This window comes from Elephas maximus, chromosome 23 (assembly GCF_024166365.1).
Source record: "Elephas maximus indicus isolate mEleMax1 chromosome 23, mEleMax1 primary haplotype, whole genome shotgun sequence".
Lineage (NCBI taxonomy): Eukaryota > Metazoa > Chordata > Mammalia > Proboscidea > Elephantidae > Elephas > Elephas maximus.
In genome coordinates, this window is record NC_064841.1 from 62,310,933 (window position 1) to 62,329,333 (window position 18,401).

An 18,401-nucleotide genomic window follows, 5' to 3' on the forward strand; every position below is an offset into this window, starting at 1 on the left:
TATGCTGAATAAAACTTGCTTTCTCCTTTACTAAATTTTGTGATGTTTGTACCCTGGAGCAAAACGTAACAATGACTGTGAAGATGGCACAGGACGAGGCAGTGTTTTATTCTGTTGTACACAGGGTCGCTACGAGTCAGAACCAACTCAATGGCACCTAACAACAATAAATCTTCTTAATTAATACATAGAGAATACTGCACTCAGTCTTCTTAAAATTGACCATAAAGCAAGTGTCAACAGGTTACCCACAACTGAAGCAGAACGAACGGTCCTAGACCAGCAGTTTCCACTGAGTGGACTCCAACTCAGCACAACGCCATGTGTGCAAAGTACAACCGTGCTCCACAGAGTCTGCATAGCTGTGACCTTTTGGAAGCAGACTGCCAGGCCTTTTTTCCAAGGCACCTCTGGGTGGGTTCGAACCATCCATTTTTTGGTTAGTAGGCCAGTGCTTTGTACCACCCAGGGACTCCTCGTCCACAGTAGTAGTAAACTGATATCAATAACAAAAATAGATCTAGAAAATTGCCAAATGTTCAGATGTTAAGCAATATATTTCTAAATAATCCACAGGTCAAAGAAGACACCACCAAAGAAGACTTAAAAATATTCTGAAATGAGTAATAATAAAATACAATGTTAAACTTTTGAGATCCAGCTAAAGCAGCATTTAGAGGGAAATTTCATACACTTAACTGCATATATTTTAAAAAGTAGAAAGACTGATAACGATTTAAGTAACCATCTCAAGAAGTTGAAAAGAACAGTAAATTAAAGTAAAAAAAACAGAAAAAAATAAATCAAGGCCAAAGCAGAAATCAATACAAAACAAATTTTTAAATCTGAAAATTGGCCCTTTGAAAAGACCGAGATCAAAAAAAGAGGAGGCAGTAAGATTACCACTAAGAGGGAGGAATTTTTAAAGCAGACATCACTACAGGTAACATATGGAAAAAAAAAAAAGGATATTGTGAAAAACTTCACACCAAATTGGGAAATTCAGATGAAATGGACAAATTCTGTGAAAAGCAAAACTTGACAAAATTTACAAAGAAACAGCAAATGGGAACAGTCCTGTAAGTAGTGAAGGAATGGTCTCAATCTCCGTAACAAAACCCCAGAGGGCCTCACCACTGAAATCTTCCAAACACTTAAGGATGAAATAAAACCAATCTTCACAAGCTATTCCAGAGAATTAAAAACAAAACAAAAACCTTTCTCAACTCATTTTAAGAGGTCAGCATAACCTTGATACCTAGATCTCTCAAATACTTCGTAAGAAATTCAACTTACTAGTCAATCTTTTTCATGCAAAATTATAAACAAAGCATAATCTAGTAAAGACAAATACAAACTGAATATTAGAGATTTCAATTCTCCATGTTGAAAATAAGGGAATAAATTCCTCTATTCCCCTGTCCTTTCAGAATTCGCTTTAGATAACTGTTGTTGCTGTTGTTAGTTGCTGTTGGTGGAGTCGGTCCCAACTCATAGCAACTCTATGTACAACAGAACAAAACGCTGCCCGGTCCTGCACCAAACTCACCATCGTTGCTACGCTTGAGCCCACTGTTGCACCACTGGGTCAATCCATCTTGTTGAGGGTCTTCCTGATAACCATGTCCAAAGCACGTGAGACAACTCTCACCATCCTTGCTTCGAAGAAGCATTCTGGTTGTACTTCCTCCAAGACAGATAACTACTAACTAGTTAGACAAATAGTAACCAATAATGGTAAAATCTTTGTATTTCCAAAAAGTACATAAACCAAAGATGTTTCTGCGAAGACCTGGCAGCCATCTCTTGAAATGTAATCAAGGAAGCTCACACCCGTACCTCCCAGTTCCTGGAAGATCAGCATAACTTCAGGTATCTTGCCATAACATACTGGAAAATTAACAATTTTATCTTAAACATGAATGTAATGACTTGTATCCACTCAGCTACATAAAGGATAAGATTTCTTTTTGTCTTTGCAATCTCTTTAAAGAACTGCCTGTGCTACACCACATTCTGGTTTAACATTTATTCAATCATAAAACTTGTCTTTTCTACCCACGGATTATGTTTGTACAGAGGTTTCCTGGGATGGGAGTAGATTTTTTCTTTTTAGTAACTTTTCCTCAACACTCAACACTAGCATATTAAAAAGGAGTCCTGTTGGCACAAGGGTTAAGCTCTCGGCTGCTAACCCAAAGGTTGATGGTTTGAATCCACCCAGAGGCTCCATGGGAGAAAGGCCTTGGAGATCTGCTCCCATGAAGATTATAGCCAAGAAAACCCTGTAAGGCAGTTCCACTCTGTCACATGCTGTTGGAATCTACTTAACAGCACTCAACAATAACAGCATATTAAGAGGATAATGCATAGTGAGTAAGTTACATTTATCCAGAAATTCAGTGGTTCTTTAAAATTAGGGAATATTTATCTTTCCTCCCTCCTCCCCAGAAAAAAATTTAAATAAGTATCCTTTAACACAGTAGCTATATTTTTAAGAATTTTATCCTAAAGAAATACCGTATTTTTCGCAAATAACACTCCCTTGTAAACAATAGGCATAGCGCACCTAGGAAAATAATGCACTAAGGGGTTGTGCGGTTGGCAAAAAACGTGTAACACAGTGCTATCTGGGTAAAAAATATGGTAATCAGACAAGACAGGGATATGTTTAAGAATATTCACTATATCATTTTTTATAATAGCTTTTAAATGCCCACGAACAGAAAAGTAGCTAAATAATTTATGTACATCTATCAGAATCAGTTCAAAAATACAATGAAGCTCTTTATTTATTTGTATGGATAGATAACCGTGAGAAATGGCTAAACGGAAAAAGTAGGCTATGAAAGCAATATGTCTACGACAAAACACTAGTTTTAAATGAAAGTAAAGAAAATTAAATATTTTTATGAGAGAACATTTTGTCTAGACATGATGAATTGCCACCTCAATTTAGGTACATAAATAAAGGATATAATGCCAAACTTGGGCAATTTTCTTCAGCAGAAAGAACATTTTCTCCGCAAAATCTAGTCAGAAAATTGCCCATGTATATATTTTGGTTAGGCCATTTTAAAATGCTATCAGATTTGAATTAATCAATAAAGACTCTGCATCATATATAAGCAGCTCACTGTATGAAGACAAAAATAAAATGCCCTGAAAGCATTAAGTCCTTTATAAGTCAATCTCTTTGTTACATATATAAAGCAGTAAGAGTTTTTCAAGTGGTAAATTAATAGGAAAATACTCAGTTGTTCAACAAAAATATATACAACAGGTTAAAGAAAAGGCCCTTGAATTTTAGCAATCAGTAAGACAACCCACCTTCATGAGAATAATCCTGACCCAGAGGTTACGTAGCATACTACAGAGGTACACAAAATAGCTTTCATCCCTATCCCATTGCTAGCTCTAGCAGCAAGGATTGTCTGGAGCAAGGTGCTGGGAAGGAATCTGAGCATTCCGCTTTGGAAAATGTGCCTGAGGAATTTAGGGCTGTTTGCTCAGGTATGGTAGGAGGGAGGGTCACAGTGTACTTATCAGGACTGCCATCAGACCCAGATTCTTATCCTCGCTCTACTTTTTATTAACTATGTGACCTCCAACAAGTCCCTTACCCTCTCTCAACTTAGGTTATGAGAAGGTGAAAAATCAGTCTGCTGATAATCAGACTGTGATGTCTCCAAGAGACACAGACAAGGCCAACAGAAGACCAAGGCCACGGGACAGCTCCAAAATGACTAACAACTTCCCTTTCTCTGAGCAACTGTGCCTCTCTTACCAATGACTTCTGCAGCCCACCTCATTTCTCCCACCTCTGTAACAAAGACTGCTGAGAGGCCCAATTACTGAGCCACCTCCACTTCACGCATGACAGCATTCAAGCCAGAGCTCCAACCCCACAAAACACTGCGCTCTGCTTACTGAGATGCCACGTGGTTCCTCTGCTACGTGCTCTTTCTGGCTGCAGCAAATTCAGAGCCCTAACTCCTTTCACTACCTAGGCATTCCTGGTGGTCCTCCCCGGTGGGCATTATCCCTTTCTTTACCTATAAAGAGGTGATATCACCTGTATGTACCCAGGGGCACTGTGAAGAGTAAATGGAATGTAGGGCACCAAGCATCACCCCTGGCAGAGAGCAAGCACGTGACAAACACCAGCTCTCCCCCCAGGAGCTCGAAGTGAAACCACACGTGTCATTTTATTTCTTAGTCATCCACCTAAGTACTTCACTATCAAAAATCCGCCCTCCTCCAATTAACAGATCTCTAAACAATCAACGGATGTGGATCAAGTCTGTGAAATAAAGCTCGCACACTTTTTTTGTTGAGCAACCTCTGAAAATCCAACTTGTACACTACCTGACGCATATTATTCCAATTTTTGACACACATTATTCTAATACACTTTAGAAATCTGGCTTTCATACCCACAGCAAACCAGAATCAGCTGTTGTAAATAGAGGGCTACGTAGGCATACTGACCATAAAAAAAAAGAAAAGAAACGCCAATGCTGTCAAGTAGATCCCAACTCACAGTGACTCTATAGGACAGAGTAGACCTTCCCCATAAGGTCTCCAAGGCTGTAACCTTCACAGAAGCCGACTGCCACATCTTTCTCCGGCGAACCTACCTACCTGTCTTCTGGTTAGCAGCCAAGTGCTTAACCACTGCACCAGCAGGCTCCTTATACTGACCACAGAAAGAAAGAATTACTCGGTAAGGCAGGAGACAGAAAAACTAAAAATATCAAACTCAAGAACTTAAAATACTCAGAAATCTGAAGCTATCTTGCAGTGGCTTCTACTTTTTGATTGAATATCACAAGTAGAAAATATTTATAAGCATATACCTTCAACATACATATAATAAAAAAATTTTTTTATACTCACTTATACTGTGTATTTTATAAGGCACATACTAAGATGGAAATGAAAAAATAAAAACACTGTTTTAATTTTACTTTTTATTTTAACTATGAACTATTTTAACTACAGTGAAACCTGTGAGAGGATTGCCTTGTTTTTCCAGGTCTCAGAAGTCTCCCGCCTTTGACAGGGTACAGACACCACTTTTCCATCACTCTCTATTTAGTGGAAAATACTTGAGATTTCCTTCTCTCACAGGTTTCTGGCTTCCACAAGTTTTATGTTATTAACTTTGCAATCACTAAAAAATACTACTACTATTAACATTGAATGAAAGCACTATTATTGAATACGCCTCTTTATTTTTAAAGCCTTGGATTCCCAATTTGTGAAGTTCAATGTATTTTGTCATTTCTGTTTTAAGAGCTGACATAACTAAAAAACCTAGTAGCTCACCAAAATGCATAGATCTATGTGGAAGAACATGTCACTAGCTGGTTTACTAAGTCATGATATTACTTTTCCATTCTATCCACCGAACAGACAAGGTTTTTCTTAAAAGTCAGTTGCTTGATGTCCATGTTATTAAAACAGGAACATCTTTAAATATTAAAATACTTTCCCTGATGGGAGTCAGGTATTTTTGCAAACTAAATAAAGGTGTTGCTTTTTAAATTTCCTACAAATGGGTCCAAAGTTCACCGAAATTCTTGCTAAGGAGGATTTTTCAACAGATTAGAAATACCTGTATGTTTTCAAAATGCTCTCCCCACATCATTAGCTTCTTCTGAAAAGCAGACATTTTCTCACTTACTGTTTAAAATGTCCGTTTTGCCTTGAAGAAACAACTTAGAGCTTGCTTTTTCACAGACATCTGCTAGGAAGCAGACTAGTGATAGCCTCCTGTCATCAAGAAACAGGTCAGCGTATCTAGAATACTCCATATTTTGTTCAATAAAAACCTGTAATTCATCTTCGAGTTCCAAAACTCTTTTAAATACACTGACAAGTGAACCTCTGTATAAAACAATTTCACAGTGGTTCCCTATCTCAATGCAAAGTATCACAGATTCTTCTTTTTTAAAGTATTTTAAAAAGTAACCACAGGGTACACTGTAACAGAAGTACAAAATCGTTGAGAAACTCAGGGCTGCTCTTGGCCTCTACGTGACAGAATTCCCACATCTGCCCTCAACAAACCACACTCCCCCGACCACCTGAACGTGGACCGAGGAAAGCCTCACAGCCATCCATACATTAATGCGAAAGCTCAACCCTCACCCTTTTTGGGTACAAAACAAACGTAGAAGTCTACTATGTTTATACTCACAACTCAATTGACTGTTGCCTCACCTTACTCTGGAAACCCTGGTGGCGTAGTGGTTAAGAGCCATGGCACTTAACCAAGAGGTTGGCAGTTCGAATCCACCAGGCGCCCCTTGGACACTCCACGGGGCAGTTCTACTCTGTCCTATAGGGTCGCTATGAGTTGGAATCGACTTGATGGCAGTGGGTTTGGTTTCTGGTTTTCACCTTACTCAGTACAAACGACTGGCCTAGAGACATAAGGTCCCTGGGTGGCGCTAAAGGTTGGTAGTTGGAACTGTTAAAAATAATCAAAACTCAGCAAAATTTGAACATAAGGTTTATTCTGAGCAGATATTCTATATGCATATAGGGAGACCATTTTGATTCCAGAAAAAGCAAATGGTTTGAAGAGGCTAGGTACAATGAGGCTGGCTTATAAAGAGAAGAAAACCCATTGTCATGGAGTTGATTCCGACTCACAGCGACCCTACAGGACAAAGTAGAACTGCCCCATAGTTTCCAAGCAGTACCTGGTGGATTCAAACTGCTGACCTTTTGGTTGGCAGCTGTAGCAGTTAACCACTATGCCACCAGGGTTTCCCCGAGGAGAAGAGGAGGCAGAAATATAGAAGACCAACCACTGGCTAATCTTAATATGACTGACTGTACCTACCCTACCCCTTTTACTGAGATCAACTACTATCAGGTCACAAGACAGCCTCAGTCCCTCCACCTGGGCGTATCTTCTGAAATACAAATTTAGTAAACCAGGCTTCCAACAGGAAAGAAAGGATTTGCAACTTTGGGTGAAAGAAAAGCTGCTGGTGGGTCAGAACCCATCCAGTAGCACCATGGGGCAAGGACTAGGGCTCTGCCTCCATAACGATTACAGGCCAAAAAAACCCCACGGCGCAGTTCTACTCTGTCACATGGGGTCACTATGAGTCGGAATCAACTCAATGGCAATGGTTTGGATCTAGTGAAGAGCCACAAAGCTTTACAATCTATGTCAGGTTCTGAGGGTATCACGGTTGTAGCTTACAGAATAATTAAAAATTACCCAGAGAGCTATTTCAACAAACGCTCACTGAACTGCATTAAGATCATTCCACTGATGACTCTACATGGCCAATAATAAGTTCACTCATACACAGTACATTCTGCTTAAGCAAACAGGACAATAACCCAAAGCTGTCAGATTGGGATGCTTCAAAACACAACTTTAATGTATTAAGGAAACCCACTGGTTCAGAATGACTTGTTTCCCAGGGTTTACGGATTACTGTGAATTCTACCATCACTTTCGTTTTTTTCCCCAGAATGAAAGAAATTTGAAAACGAAGAGCACATTTAAGAAGCGTATACTTCAGTTTCCTAAATCACATTTAGTGTTTTACATTATGAAAACTAGGAAAGTCATCAGTACTTTATTCACTAATTTAAAATAAGTTTCAGCTTTAAGAGTAAAAGAATATTTTTCACAGATAAAGTGATAATAGAAGCAAGTGCCCATGGAAGCAGTAGTCAAAAAAATGAAAGGATGTGTTGCATTGGCAAACCTGTTGCAAAAGACTTCTTTAAAGTGTTGAAAAACAAAGATGTCACTTTGAGGACTTAGGGTCCAAGTCATAGTATTACCAATTGCCTCATACTCATGCAAAAGCTGGACAATGAATGAGGAAGACCAAGGAAGAACTGATGCCTTTGAGTTACGGTGTTAGAGAAAAATATTGAATATACCACGGGCTACCAGAAGAAGGAACAAATCTGGCCTGGAAGAAGTACAGCCAGAATGCTCCTCAGAAGCGAGGATGGCGAGGCTTCATCTCACGTACTTTGGGCATGTCATCAGGAGGGACCAGTCCCTGGAGAAGGACATCATGCTTGGTAAAGTAGAGGGTCAGAGAAAAAGAGGAAGACCTTCAATGAGATGGACTGACACCGTGGTGGCTGCAACAATGGGCTCAAACACAGCAATGATTGTAGGATGGGGCAGGACCAGGCAGTGTTTGGTTCTGTTGTACATAGGGTCGCTATGAGTCAGAATTGACTCAATGGCACCTAACAGTAACAACAGAAGGAGACATCACAGACTTCATATTTAACACCATTACTAATTAGTAGTAGATAGCAGCAGTATGGAGCATATTCACCTGTCCCCTGTTGGCACAGATGGGTAAGCACTCAACTACTAGTGGAGAGCTTTCGCAGTTCAAACCCACTCAGGGGTGCTTTGAAAGACATGCCTGATCTGCTTCTCAAAGGTCACAGCCACTGGAAACCCTATGGAGCACAGCTCTGTGCCCTCATGGGGTTGCCATGAGTCAGAATCCACTTAGCAACAACAAACAACATAAATAACAAAGAAAATAATGTTTCCTCAGTCAAGAAAATAATTCAACATAGTTTTTTTTTTTAAAGTCTATTATTCTATTTTAGAAACTGTGGGAGACAAAATAAATATGACTTATATTTTTTATATTCATATAGAAGCCCTGGTGGCACAGCTGCTAACCAAAAGGTTGGCAGTTCAAATCCACCAGCTACTCCTTGGAAACCCTATAGGGCAGGTTCTACTCTGTCCTATAGGGTTGCTATGAGTTGGAATTGACTCAAAGACAGTGGGTTTGGTTTTTTGGTTTTATATTCATATAAATTTTATATTGTATAAGAACGTCAAAGACACTGACAGGAAACAGCTTATAGGAAGGAAAGATCACTGGGGGTTAGAATGAACGAAACTGTTTCCACAGAGGAGGTACATGAGGTAGGGAAGGCTTCAGAGAGCTGGAAAGGAGATGGCGTTCGAAGCAGAGGAAAATACTTTGTCTTATGTTGATAAAAATGTGTAATTCAAAACACCAAATATAAGACACATGCAAATAAAACAATTTGGAGAAACATCCCATTAGAGATGCATTATTTATTAAGCTGTTCATCAATTCACACACTTACACGTGTAACTGGTACTTATCTACTCTTCAGTGTCATAAAACTTCCTGACTTAGACTTGATGTAAGATCTCTAGCAGGACAATAGGGAAAGAAGAGCCCTAAGTAAAGGGAGAAAATCGGCAGGAGGTGGGGGTAGGGGGGTTAGATTGCAATATACTCTCTTCTCTGGACCTTTTTCTAGCAAGGCAATTCTTCTCTGGTGTAAACTACATCTATCACCTCACTTTAACTTGGAAAAATGATAAAAGTTCAATTTGAAAGGAAATTCATTTTTGTAATTTGCTGTCCACCAGAGGGCTCCAATATTTCTTCCACAGATGGAAGAGATACAACAGAAATCACAATATTCATTAAGCACATAAAACGCACCGAAAAAATTCAGATTGCCATTATCTCCTTTAACTCAAAACTAAAAACTGCTGCACCTACTGTAATTTCAACATTAATAGCCTTAAAAGAGATGGGGCTTTTCTTCAAATGTTTTATTAACTAAAATGTTTCAAATATCTAAATTGCTTTGCCATTATTCTCACAATACCAATACCTCTCTTAGGAAGGGTTTTCAGATTTAAGATATTGTAAAGCATAATTTTAGTCCAAAGCTCTAAATGGTAGCTTACATCTTATATATGATACTTTTATAGATACAATAATTTATTTCCTCGTAACTCTCCAGAAATGACAACCCGTAGAGCAAAATTACCACCTTCATCTACCCAGATTTAGGCCTTAGTAACATAAGGGGCAAATAGTTCTCTTGCAGAAAATTGACAGTCATTAAAATAATTCATTCAACAACCATAAACAATGAACACTGCGCCCCATTAAGAACTATGATTTTGGCTGAGGAAAAAAAAAGGTAAGGAATCATTTAATATAATATATTATAATAATATTCTGTTCAGCTATTTTCAAATCCGTTTCATAAATAAGTTACACTGTGATATTAGTAAATCCTAGTGCAAACTCAACTACCCTCAGCAAAAGAAAACTAGTATTTTAAGTAAAAATATTGATACTATTCATAGGACATACTTTTACTGAACATTAATTGGAGAAGTGCCAACTGTAAATTATTTTTCTTCAAAAGCACAGCAAATCCATTCACTAGGTGTGTCATTCCCCCTCCAAAAAGACTGACTCACTAAGTTCGAATTATAAAAAATATGAGACTCCTTCTGGTAAGCAAAAATTTATTAAATGTTGAAAAATAAATTTTAAAGGTGAGTTATATTTACAAACAAAAACCAATGCTAAAAAAATCTATTTTAAAGTCAGTCACAATCATAACGATAAGATGACTGTACAAAAAAAATCAATCAATTCAGCCGTTCCTGTAGCTCAAGAATGAATTATCTCTAATGAAAACGTGACAGCAATTACAACTTCACTACCCTACCCCATCCCTGAAATAGGATTATTCCTACACAACTAACAAAAAGCACCATCAAAATGTGAAGAGCGAAACGCTGGTTTCTAAAATGCACACGCTGGCTGTCAGCGCTTCAAAACCTTAAAATTTTACCTCCCGGGCAAAAGTCTGTGTTCCCACTTGCCAGTTTCCTGGATTGTAACAGTCTGTATCCTCATCAATTTAGAGCTAAGCTGCAAAGAAATGTTACTTTGTTTGTGGATGGGAGGTGGGGGTAAGGAGGCTTTTCAAGATTCAAGATTCAAAGAGTGGTAAAAATTGTTCTCATTTTCAATTCATGAATGTAAATGCAGATTCATCATCAATTATTGCTGTGAAAAGTATAACAAATACGAAGTACTTCACCACCAACTTCTAACTAGTATTTATCATGTTATATTTCAAAAAGTTGAGAATTCCAGGTGCATAGCAAATAAAAGCACTTCTTAAGCCAAAATGCAAGGCAAGTAAGAGCAAATGGAGATTTATAGAGCCTTCACCCAGGAAAAACAGTCTCAAGGCCTCCGAGTTGGCCATCGAGAAAAGGAGACATAAAAAACGCTCAGCACAATCTACTCTGAGCTCTGAAATCGCACCGTCAGGGCACTGTATGTTTATTACATAAGACCGCTCTGCCCTTGCACATCACCTTTCACCAACGGATCTCAAAGCACACAAAAATCATCAAGGCCTTCAAATCCAGTCCAGAACAGAGACACAGTCCTCTTTTCTAACGGCAGCTGTTATTTTCTTAGTGTAACAAGACCCTGCCGCTCCTTCCAAGTTCCCTGATGTGAACAGTAGCTTCCACTCGCTGACTTGGAAGCAACACCATATTCCCCAAATCGTCTTAGTCTGTGGCTGAAGCTACGCACATTCCAGGTTTTCTTCACCGCGGGGCCTCAGGAAAGCAGTGGCACTGTTTTAATGACAGATACCTATTCCGTGACAACTTCTGTGACAGAATAGATAGTACTTGGGGTGAACATATCGTGCAGTGCGAATGTGACGTAAAATGGAGGCTTCAGAAAGAGCAGATCTTTGCTGGAGGGCTTGAGTCCACAGAGAACTCCCCCAACAAGAGAACTAGCATTTCTCAGCTCTGTCTAGAGACCTCTCCAGACAACTTCCAGAGCAGCCTGGAGGAAATCTGTCCAGCCAGCCCGAACCAGGCACGATTCTCCTGCGTGCACACCGTAAGTGAAAGGAAAATTAAAAGGACAATGCATGGGTTTTAAGGCTCAGGAAGCAGGCTGCGAGGCTGCCAAATGGCCACTCAAGAGCCAGAACGTTATGGTTCCTTTGCATTCAAATCGCACGTTAAATGGAAAAGCAGAAGCAAAATGTCTTTAAACCAAGGTCAAAAAACGTCGTTTAGGGTGCTCTTTTTTAATTAATATCTGTAAATAAGGTTTGCTCCTATGGAAACATGACATTTCTGGAAATTTGATCATCAGCAAAGTTCAATTTCTTTTTTTCACTGGAATACACACTCAAACGTTAACTCGATAAAAGAGAGCGTAACTACGTTAACGTCAATTCTTTCAACAAAGAGAATTATTCCCCTTCTTGTTAACTGCATTATGTTTGCCCTCAGGGCTACAATGTATCGTCTCAGGGTCGGGCTAGCCCACCCCCCAGCACTGGAAGCCTACAGTCACTGTTAGCCAAGAGCCACAACCTTAACCTTTACAAACAAGCAGATAAGCCCCAATGAAGAGGACTTTGTTTCAAGTTCCAAACACGCAGCGATAAAAGACTCGACAACGCGTTTCATCGGCTTTAAAAGGCGAATATTTGGTACTAAAAGTCCTGGAATGTTCACTGAGAGAGCAAAGAGACAGTCTGTCTAGATTTGTGAAAACTCCAAGACACCTTAATACTCCTGATGCCACACCTGCTCACCCGGAAATTCCCGAAAGCACAGGGAAGTAACACAAATTCGAACAGACTTCTTAAAGAACATCCCTGTTCTCGTAAAAAAAAAAAAAAAAAAAAAAATACCCAGTGTGTACCTACTGCGTGAATGCTCTCTCCTCGGTCACGGAGGCACCACTCCCGTCCGTTTCCCTCTCGCCCTCCGTGGCCCGGAGGGACACCCACTGCCATCGACGCTTTCCAAGCCTTAAGACGCAAGTGTTTTCGAGGCTTCTGGCAAAGACACAGATTTTCTCCACTTCAAGCTACCTCGCTCCATTCTCCCTACTTCTCCACTGTCTCCCGATGGTGTAAAAACACGCCCACCCAAATGAGAAAACCCAGATTAAAAACTGTACTTTCGAAAAGAGGAAAACCAGGGGCCCCAACTTCTCCAAATCCCCCAGCACGGAGGCTTTCCAACAGTCCCCCGCAAACCCTCACCCCGTGCCTTTGGCCCTTGTGATAAGACGGGATTGGAAACCACACTTGGACCCAATCCTGCCAGCGTTCCTCCTCCACTTACCATCTCCGCCGGGACATTACTGGACATCTTGCCGTTTGATAGCTACCCAGACGTGGACGCGAAAAGCAAACGAGCACACGGAGCAGAGATCGTCACACGCCAGACAGAAGTCTTCCCGATTTGGAGGGGTTCGTGATGCGCTTCCCCAAAACGAAGTTATCCTGCAGCCCAAGCGCCGCCTGGCCGAGGAGCTCCAGTTCCCAGGCGCTGGATGTGCTGGATGTGGCCGGCGCGGAGGGGACTCCGGGATGGAGCAGCAGCCCCGGCGGCGTCGTCAACAGCAGCAGCGCGAGCAGCAGCCCCAGGACCGGCCGCGCCAGGTGGACCCCGCCGAGTGACACACGGGCATGGAGCGGGCGGGAGCGGGTCACGTCCGCCTTCCTCCTCTCCAGCCCCGGCGATGATTCACGGTCGCTCCGAGTCAAGTCCTCATTAGGCAGGAGGAGGACGCCCGGGGTGGAAGTGCACAGAGCGCTATGTCGCCACACATGGACGCGGGCGGCGCGCAGAGACCGAGAGCCGAGCCGCGCCGCGCCGCCGAGCGCTCAAGGGCATGGACCTCGTCCGCAGCCGAAGCGGGGCCGGAGGCAGCGAGCGCGCTCGGGCCGACGGGAGCCCGGCCTCGGGTCAGGCTGCGGGCGCCTCCAGGCAGCGGCGGCGGCGGCGGCAGCGCCGGCTCTCGGGGCGCATCGTCTTCCCCGCCTCCCGCGCCGCCGCCTCCCCGTCTCCGCCTTCCCCTCCCCGCCGAGCTCCCCGGAAGACGCGGCGATGGTTTCCTCTCAGAGCCCTGTCTCTCCTCTTCCGCCGCTACTTTTCAGTCCCACACGCCGCGGCCGCCTCCTGTCATCGCCCCTCAGGCCAACATGGCGGAGGCGGCGGCGGCGGCCGGAGCGGGAGCTGGGGACAAGCGGAGAGCACGGCGCCCCCCCGCCGCAAACCGCCGCCTCCGCCCCCCACCAAGTGCGTCCCTACGGAGACCACCCGCGAGCATCATGGGAATTGTAGTCCGCGCGAGCGAGGGGTCAGGGGGCCACGTAGTGCGTCCTCGCCCGAGTCCCAAGCCACGCCCCCATAGCAACAGTTGCTAGGAAAGGAAAGCCCCCTTCCCTGCTTGAGCTGAGCTACCGCGCAGGAGTTAGGTGATACCTTGTACCAGGAGTGCTGTGATCAAGGGGATTATTAGAGCTAAATAAGTCTGCAGAGAGAAATTCCCTCATGCACTATCTGCACAGAGTTTAGGAAGGTATAGCTTTAAGCAAAATGATTTATTTTAATTACAGCGTGCTCTCCAGAAGTCCTACAATCTCAAAGCATTTTGTACAGTGATTTCGCCTAGGTCCCCCTCACCATTACATTTGGAAGATCAGAAGCAATCATCGATTTCCATTAAGGTCACAGAGGTTCAGCAGAAACAGGGATCTCATTAAGTAGGGAGAATGTTTGAACATGTGTTTCTTCAACACCCTGGGCCATAAAGCTGCAGTCTAGTTAATTGAAATTATCAAAAACTACATTAGATACAATGGTGTATCATGCCAAATCTGTATCAGGAAATGGCTGTTACAAACATGGGGATTCACCAGTTTACCAGGTTAGTCCCTAAAGTCTATTTAACTCATAATGTAATTGAAAACTGATACACCTGCAGTGTCCCTGAGTGGTGTAAACTGTTCATGTGCTTGGCTGCTAACAGAAAGTGTGGAGGTACCAGTCCACCCAGAGATGCCTAAGAAGTAAGGCCTGGCAATCTACCGCTGTGAAAATCAGCCATTGAAAACCCTATGGAGCACAGTTCTACTCTGACACACATGGGGTCACTGTGAGTTGGAATTGACTCAATGGCAACTGGAAACATCTACAATGATTAGCAAATAGCTGAAAATTATGGTAATATTGAGAGACATAAGTAAAAAATATGTCTACCCCAGGGTTAGGTTTCATTTTACTGGGGTCCACAATCAACGTTGGGCAAATCTGCTGCAAAAGACCTCTCTAAAGACTTAAAAAAAACAAAGGCCTCACCTTGAAGGTTAAGGTGTGCCTGATGCAAGCCTAGGTGTTTTTGATCGCCTCATATGCATGTCAAAGCTGGACAACGAATAAGGAAGACCAAAGAAGAATTGACGCCTTTGAATTATAGTGTTGGAGAAGAATATTGAATATACCACAGACTGCTAAAAAAAAAAAAAAGAACAGACAAATCTGTCTTGGAAGAAGTACAGTCAGAATGCTCCCTAGAAGCAAGGGTGGCGAGAGTACGTCTCACATATTTTGAACGTGTTATCAGAAGGAATCAGTCCCTGGAGAAGGATATTGTGCTGGGTTAGAGTGTCAGCAAAAAAGAGGAAGACCCTCAATGAGATGGATTGACACAGTGGCTGCAACAATGGGCTCAAGCATAACAACGATTGTGAGGATGGAGCAGGATTGGGCAGTGTTTCCTTCTGTTGTATATAGGGTCGCTGTGAGTCAAAACTGACTCGGGGGCACCTAACAGCAACAACAACAAGTTTAGGAACACAAGGCAGAAGCTACCAATATCTATCTGAATCTCTCTTTCCAAATCTCTTAGTCCTTTGGCAGGGTACTATAGAAACAACCAGGAACCAGTTGTCACCAAGTCAATTCTACTCATGGCAGCCCTGTGTGTGTCAGAGTAGAACTGTGCTCCACAGGATTTTCAATGGCTGATGTTTGGAAGTAGATCAGCAGACCTTTCTTCAGAGGTGTTTCTAATTGGACTGGCACTGTTACTGGAATAAGGGCTCTTGCCTCTCACTGGTCAAGAATGAGCAGGTAAGGCACGTAGGTTTCCACACCAGCAAAGCTTTATTGAAGAGGCGTGCAAGCGGAGACAAGGAGGGCCTAGAGCAACGTTTACCTCCCACCCACACCCCAGAACAAAAGACAACCCGAGTTTTTAAAAGTTCTTTGGGGGGAGGGGGGTGGAAATTCATGTTTATTCACAGGCAGGGATATGTTAACTAAGGTGCTCACGCAGCAGCTTTCCAAGATGGCTCCTGTCCTGGAGGCCTCTGGGGTTCGTAGCAGGACTTATTATGGGGTGTCGCACCTGCGCAATCTCTGGCTCCCTGGGTTCAATTCCCCTGCTGGGGCTGCAGCCCCTGACTGCCCCTGGTGGAAGGTCACACAGCGGTCACAGGTGGATGTTCTGCACATGTCCCTGGTCTTGGTTTTCTCCAGCTGCTTTTGAAAGGCAACTTTCAAGAAGTTTGCAAGCTATTTTTAGATACCCTGCACCATTGTTCTGGGGAATGGCTTTGTTTCTGTGCCCTGGCCCACTTCTTGTTACTTTGTTTGCAGATTTGGGGGCCCCTCTGTTCCTTGTCTTATTAAGTCTCTAGGTTCTACACTCAACCCCCTATTACCTCGCTGATAGTATAGTCTATTTCTCTTTTACTTGCTTCTCCTCTAACCACAGCAGTCTCTTCGCTAGTTCTCAAACAGGCAGCCTCCGATCTCAGGGCCTTTGCTCCCTGTCTTAGCACTACCAAACTTTCAGTTAGCTACTGAGCACATTATTGGTTGTGCCACCTGTGTAAAAATGCCCACGAATTTAGAGTCTGAAAACCACCTGCAGCTGTATGACCTCATCTGTAAAACACTTTCCTACGTTGCAGGGACAAAGTCCGGGCAGTTGCGAGGATGAAATCATGCACCTTGTAAATAATCGGCACCATTTGATGTGAAATGTCACTACTCATTCTCTCATTCAGCAAACATGCCAGGCACTCTGCTAGGCACCAGAAGTTTTACAAAAGGAATGATCCAGTCACTATCTTCAGGGAACTCATTGTCCAGTAGCCAGTCTCATTTCCCACAGTCAGGTTTTTCCTCATCAGAATGTTTGGAGTACCTGCCCTTTGAGTGGTCTGGGTGGAGAATTTCCAAGCACTCCAAGGAGTCAACGTCACCCAGTGATGAGTTAGGGTGGTAACAGGGAGAAGCAAGATAGAATAGATTCCCAAAGAAACAAACAGCAGAGGAAAAAGGGCCCCAAATCTCATCCTGATTTCAGGCTTTGGGACTACATCTAGATGTTTCTGAGGCTGTAAAAAAAAAAAAAATTTTCCAGGGCCTCTGTTACTTGGAAGCAGCCCTGGGAAACAACAGTTAAGCGCTTGGCTGCTAACCAAAGGGTTGGCAGTTCAAACCAACCCAGCTGCTCTTCAGGTGAAAAACCTGGCCATCTGCTCCTATAAAGATTACAGCCTAGGAAGCCCTGTGGGGCAGTGCTACTCTGTCACTTGGGGTTGCTGTCTACTCGGGGGCATCCAACAACGACTGTTACTTGGGCACTCATTCTCCATGTTTAGCACCCACAAGGAACGTTCCCCCACAGCTTGCCAGGATATAAGGGCAGTTGAAGGTGCTTCAACTAATCAGGGAGTTCAGAAGGAATATTGAGACACACTTGGGAAGTCTTCCACCCCACCCCTTGTTGTTGTTGTTGTTCGGTGCCGTCGAGTCGGTTCCAACTCATAGCGACCCTATGCACAACAGAACGAAATACTGCCCGCTCCTGCGCCATCCTTACAATCGTTGTTATGCTTGAGCTCATTGTTGCAGCCACTGTGTCAATTCACCTTGTTGAGGATCTTCCTCTTTTCTGCTGACCCTGTACCCTGCCAAGCATGATGTCCTTCTCCAGGGACTGATCCCTCCTGACAACATGTCCAAAGTATGTAAGACGCAGTCTCGCCATCCTTGCTTCTAAGGAGCATTCTGGTTGTACTTCTTCAGAGACAGATTTGTTCGTTCTTTTGGCAGTCCATGGTATAGTCAATATTCTTTGCCAACACCACAACTCAAAGGCGTCAACTCTTCTTTGGTCTTCCTTATTCATTGTCCAGCTTTCACATGCACATGATGCAATCAAAAATACCACGGCTTGGGTCAGGCGCACCTTAGTCTTCAGGGTGACATCTTTGCTCTTCGATACTTTGAAGAGGTCCTTTGCAGCAGATTCGCCCAATGCAATGAGTCTTTTGATTTCTTGACTGCTGCTTCCATGGCTGTTGATTGTGGATCTAAGTAAAATGAAATCCTTGACAACTTCAATCTTTTCTCTGTTTATCATGATGTTGCTTATTGGTCCAGTTGTGAGGATTTTTGTTTTCTGTATGTTGAGGTGTAATCCATACTATAGGCTGTGGTCTTTGATCTTCATCAGTAAGTGCTTCAAGTCCTCTTCCCTTTCAGTAAGCAAGGTTGTATCATCTGCATAACGCAGATTGTCAATGAGTCTTCCACCAATCCTGATGCCCTGTTCTGCTTCATATAGTCCAGCTTCTCGTATTATTTATTCAGCATACGGATTAAATAGGTATGGTGAAAGAATACAACCCTGATGCACACCTTTCCTGACTTTAAACCAGTCAGTATCCCC

General features: G+C 42.7%; 1 protein-coding gene across 1 annotated transcript in view; it reads right to left on the reverse strand.

Moving 5' to 3' along the window:
- UBL3 (ubiquitin like 3) overlaps positions 1–13,633 on the reverse strand; it is an 83,496-nt gene extending 69,863 nt beyond the window's left edge. Inside the window, exon 1 of the mRNA XM_049867186.1 lies at positions 12,992–13,633. Coding sequence (XP_049723143.1) covers positions 12,992–13,018 — 27 coding nt within the window. The 5' untranslated portion in view covers positions 13,019–13,633. The remainder of the gene's footprint in view (positions 1–12,991) is intronic.
- Positions 13,634–18,401: the final 4,768 nt, after the last annotated feature.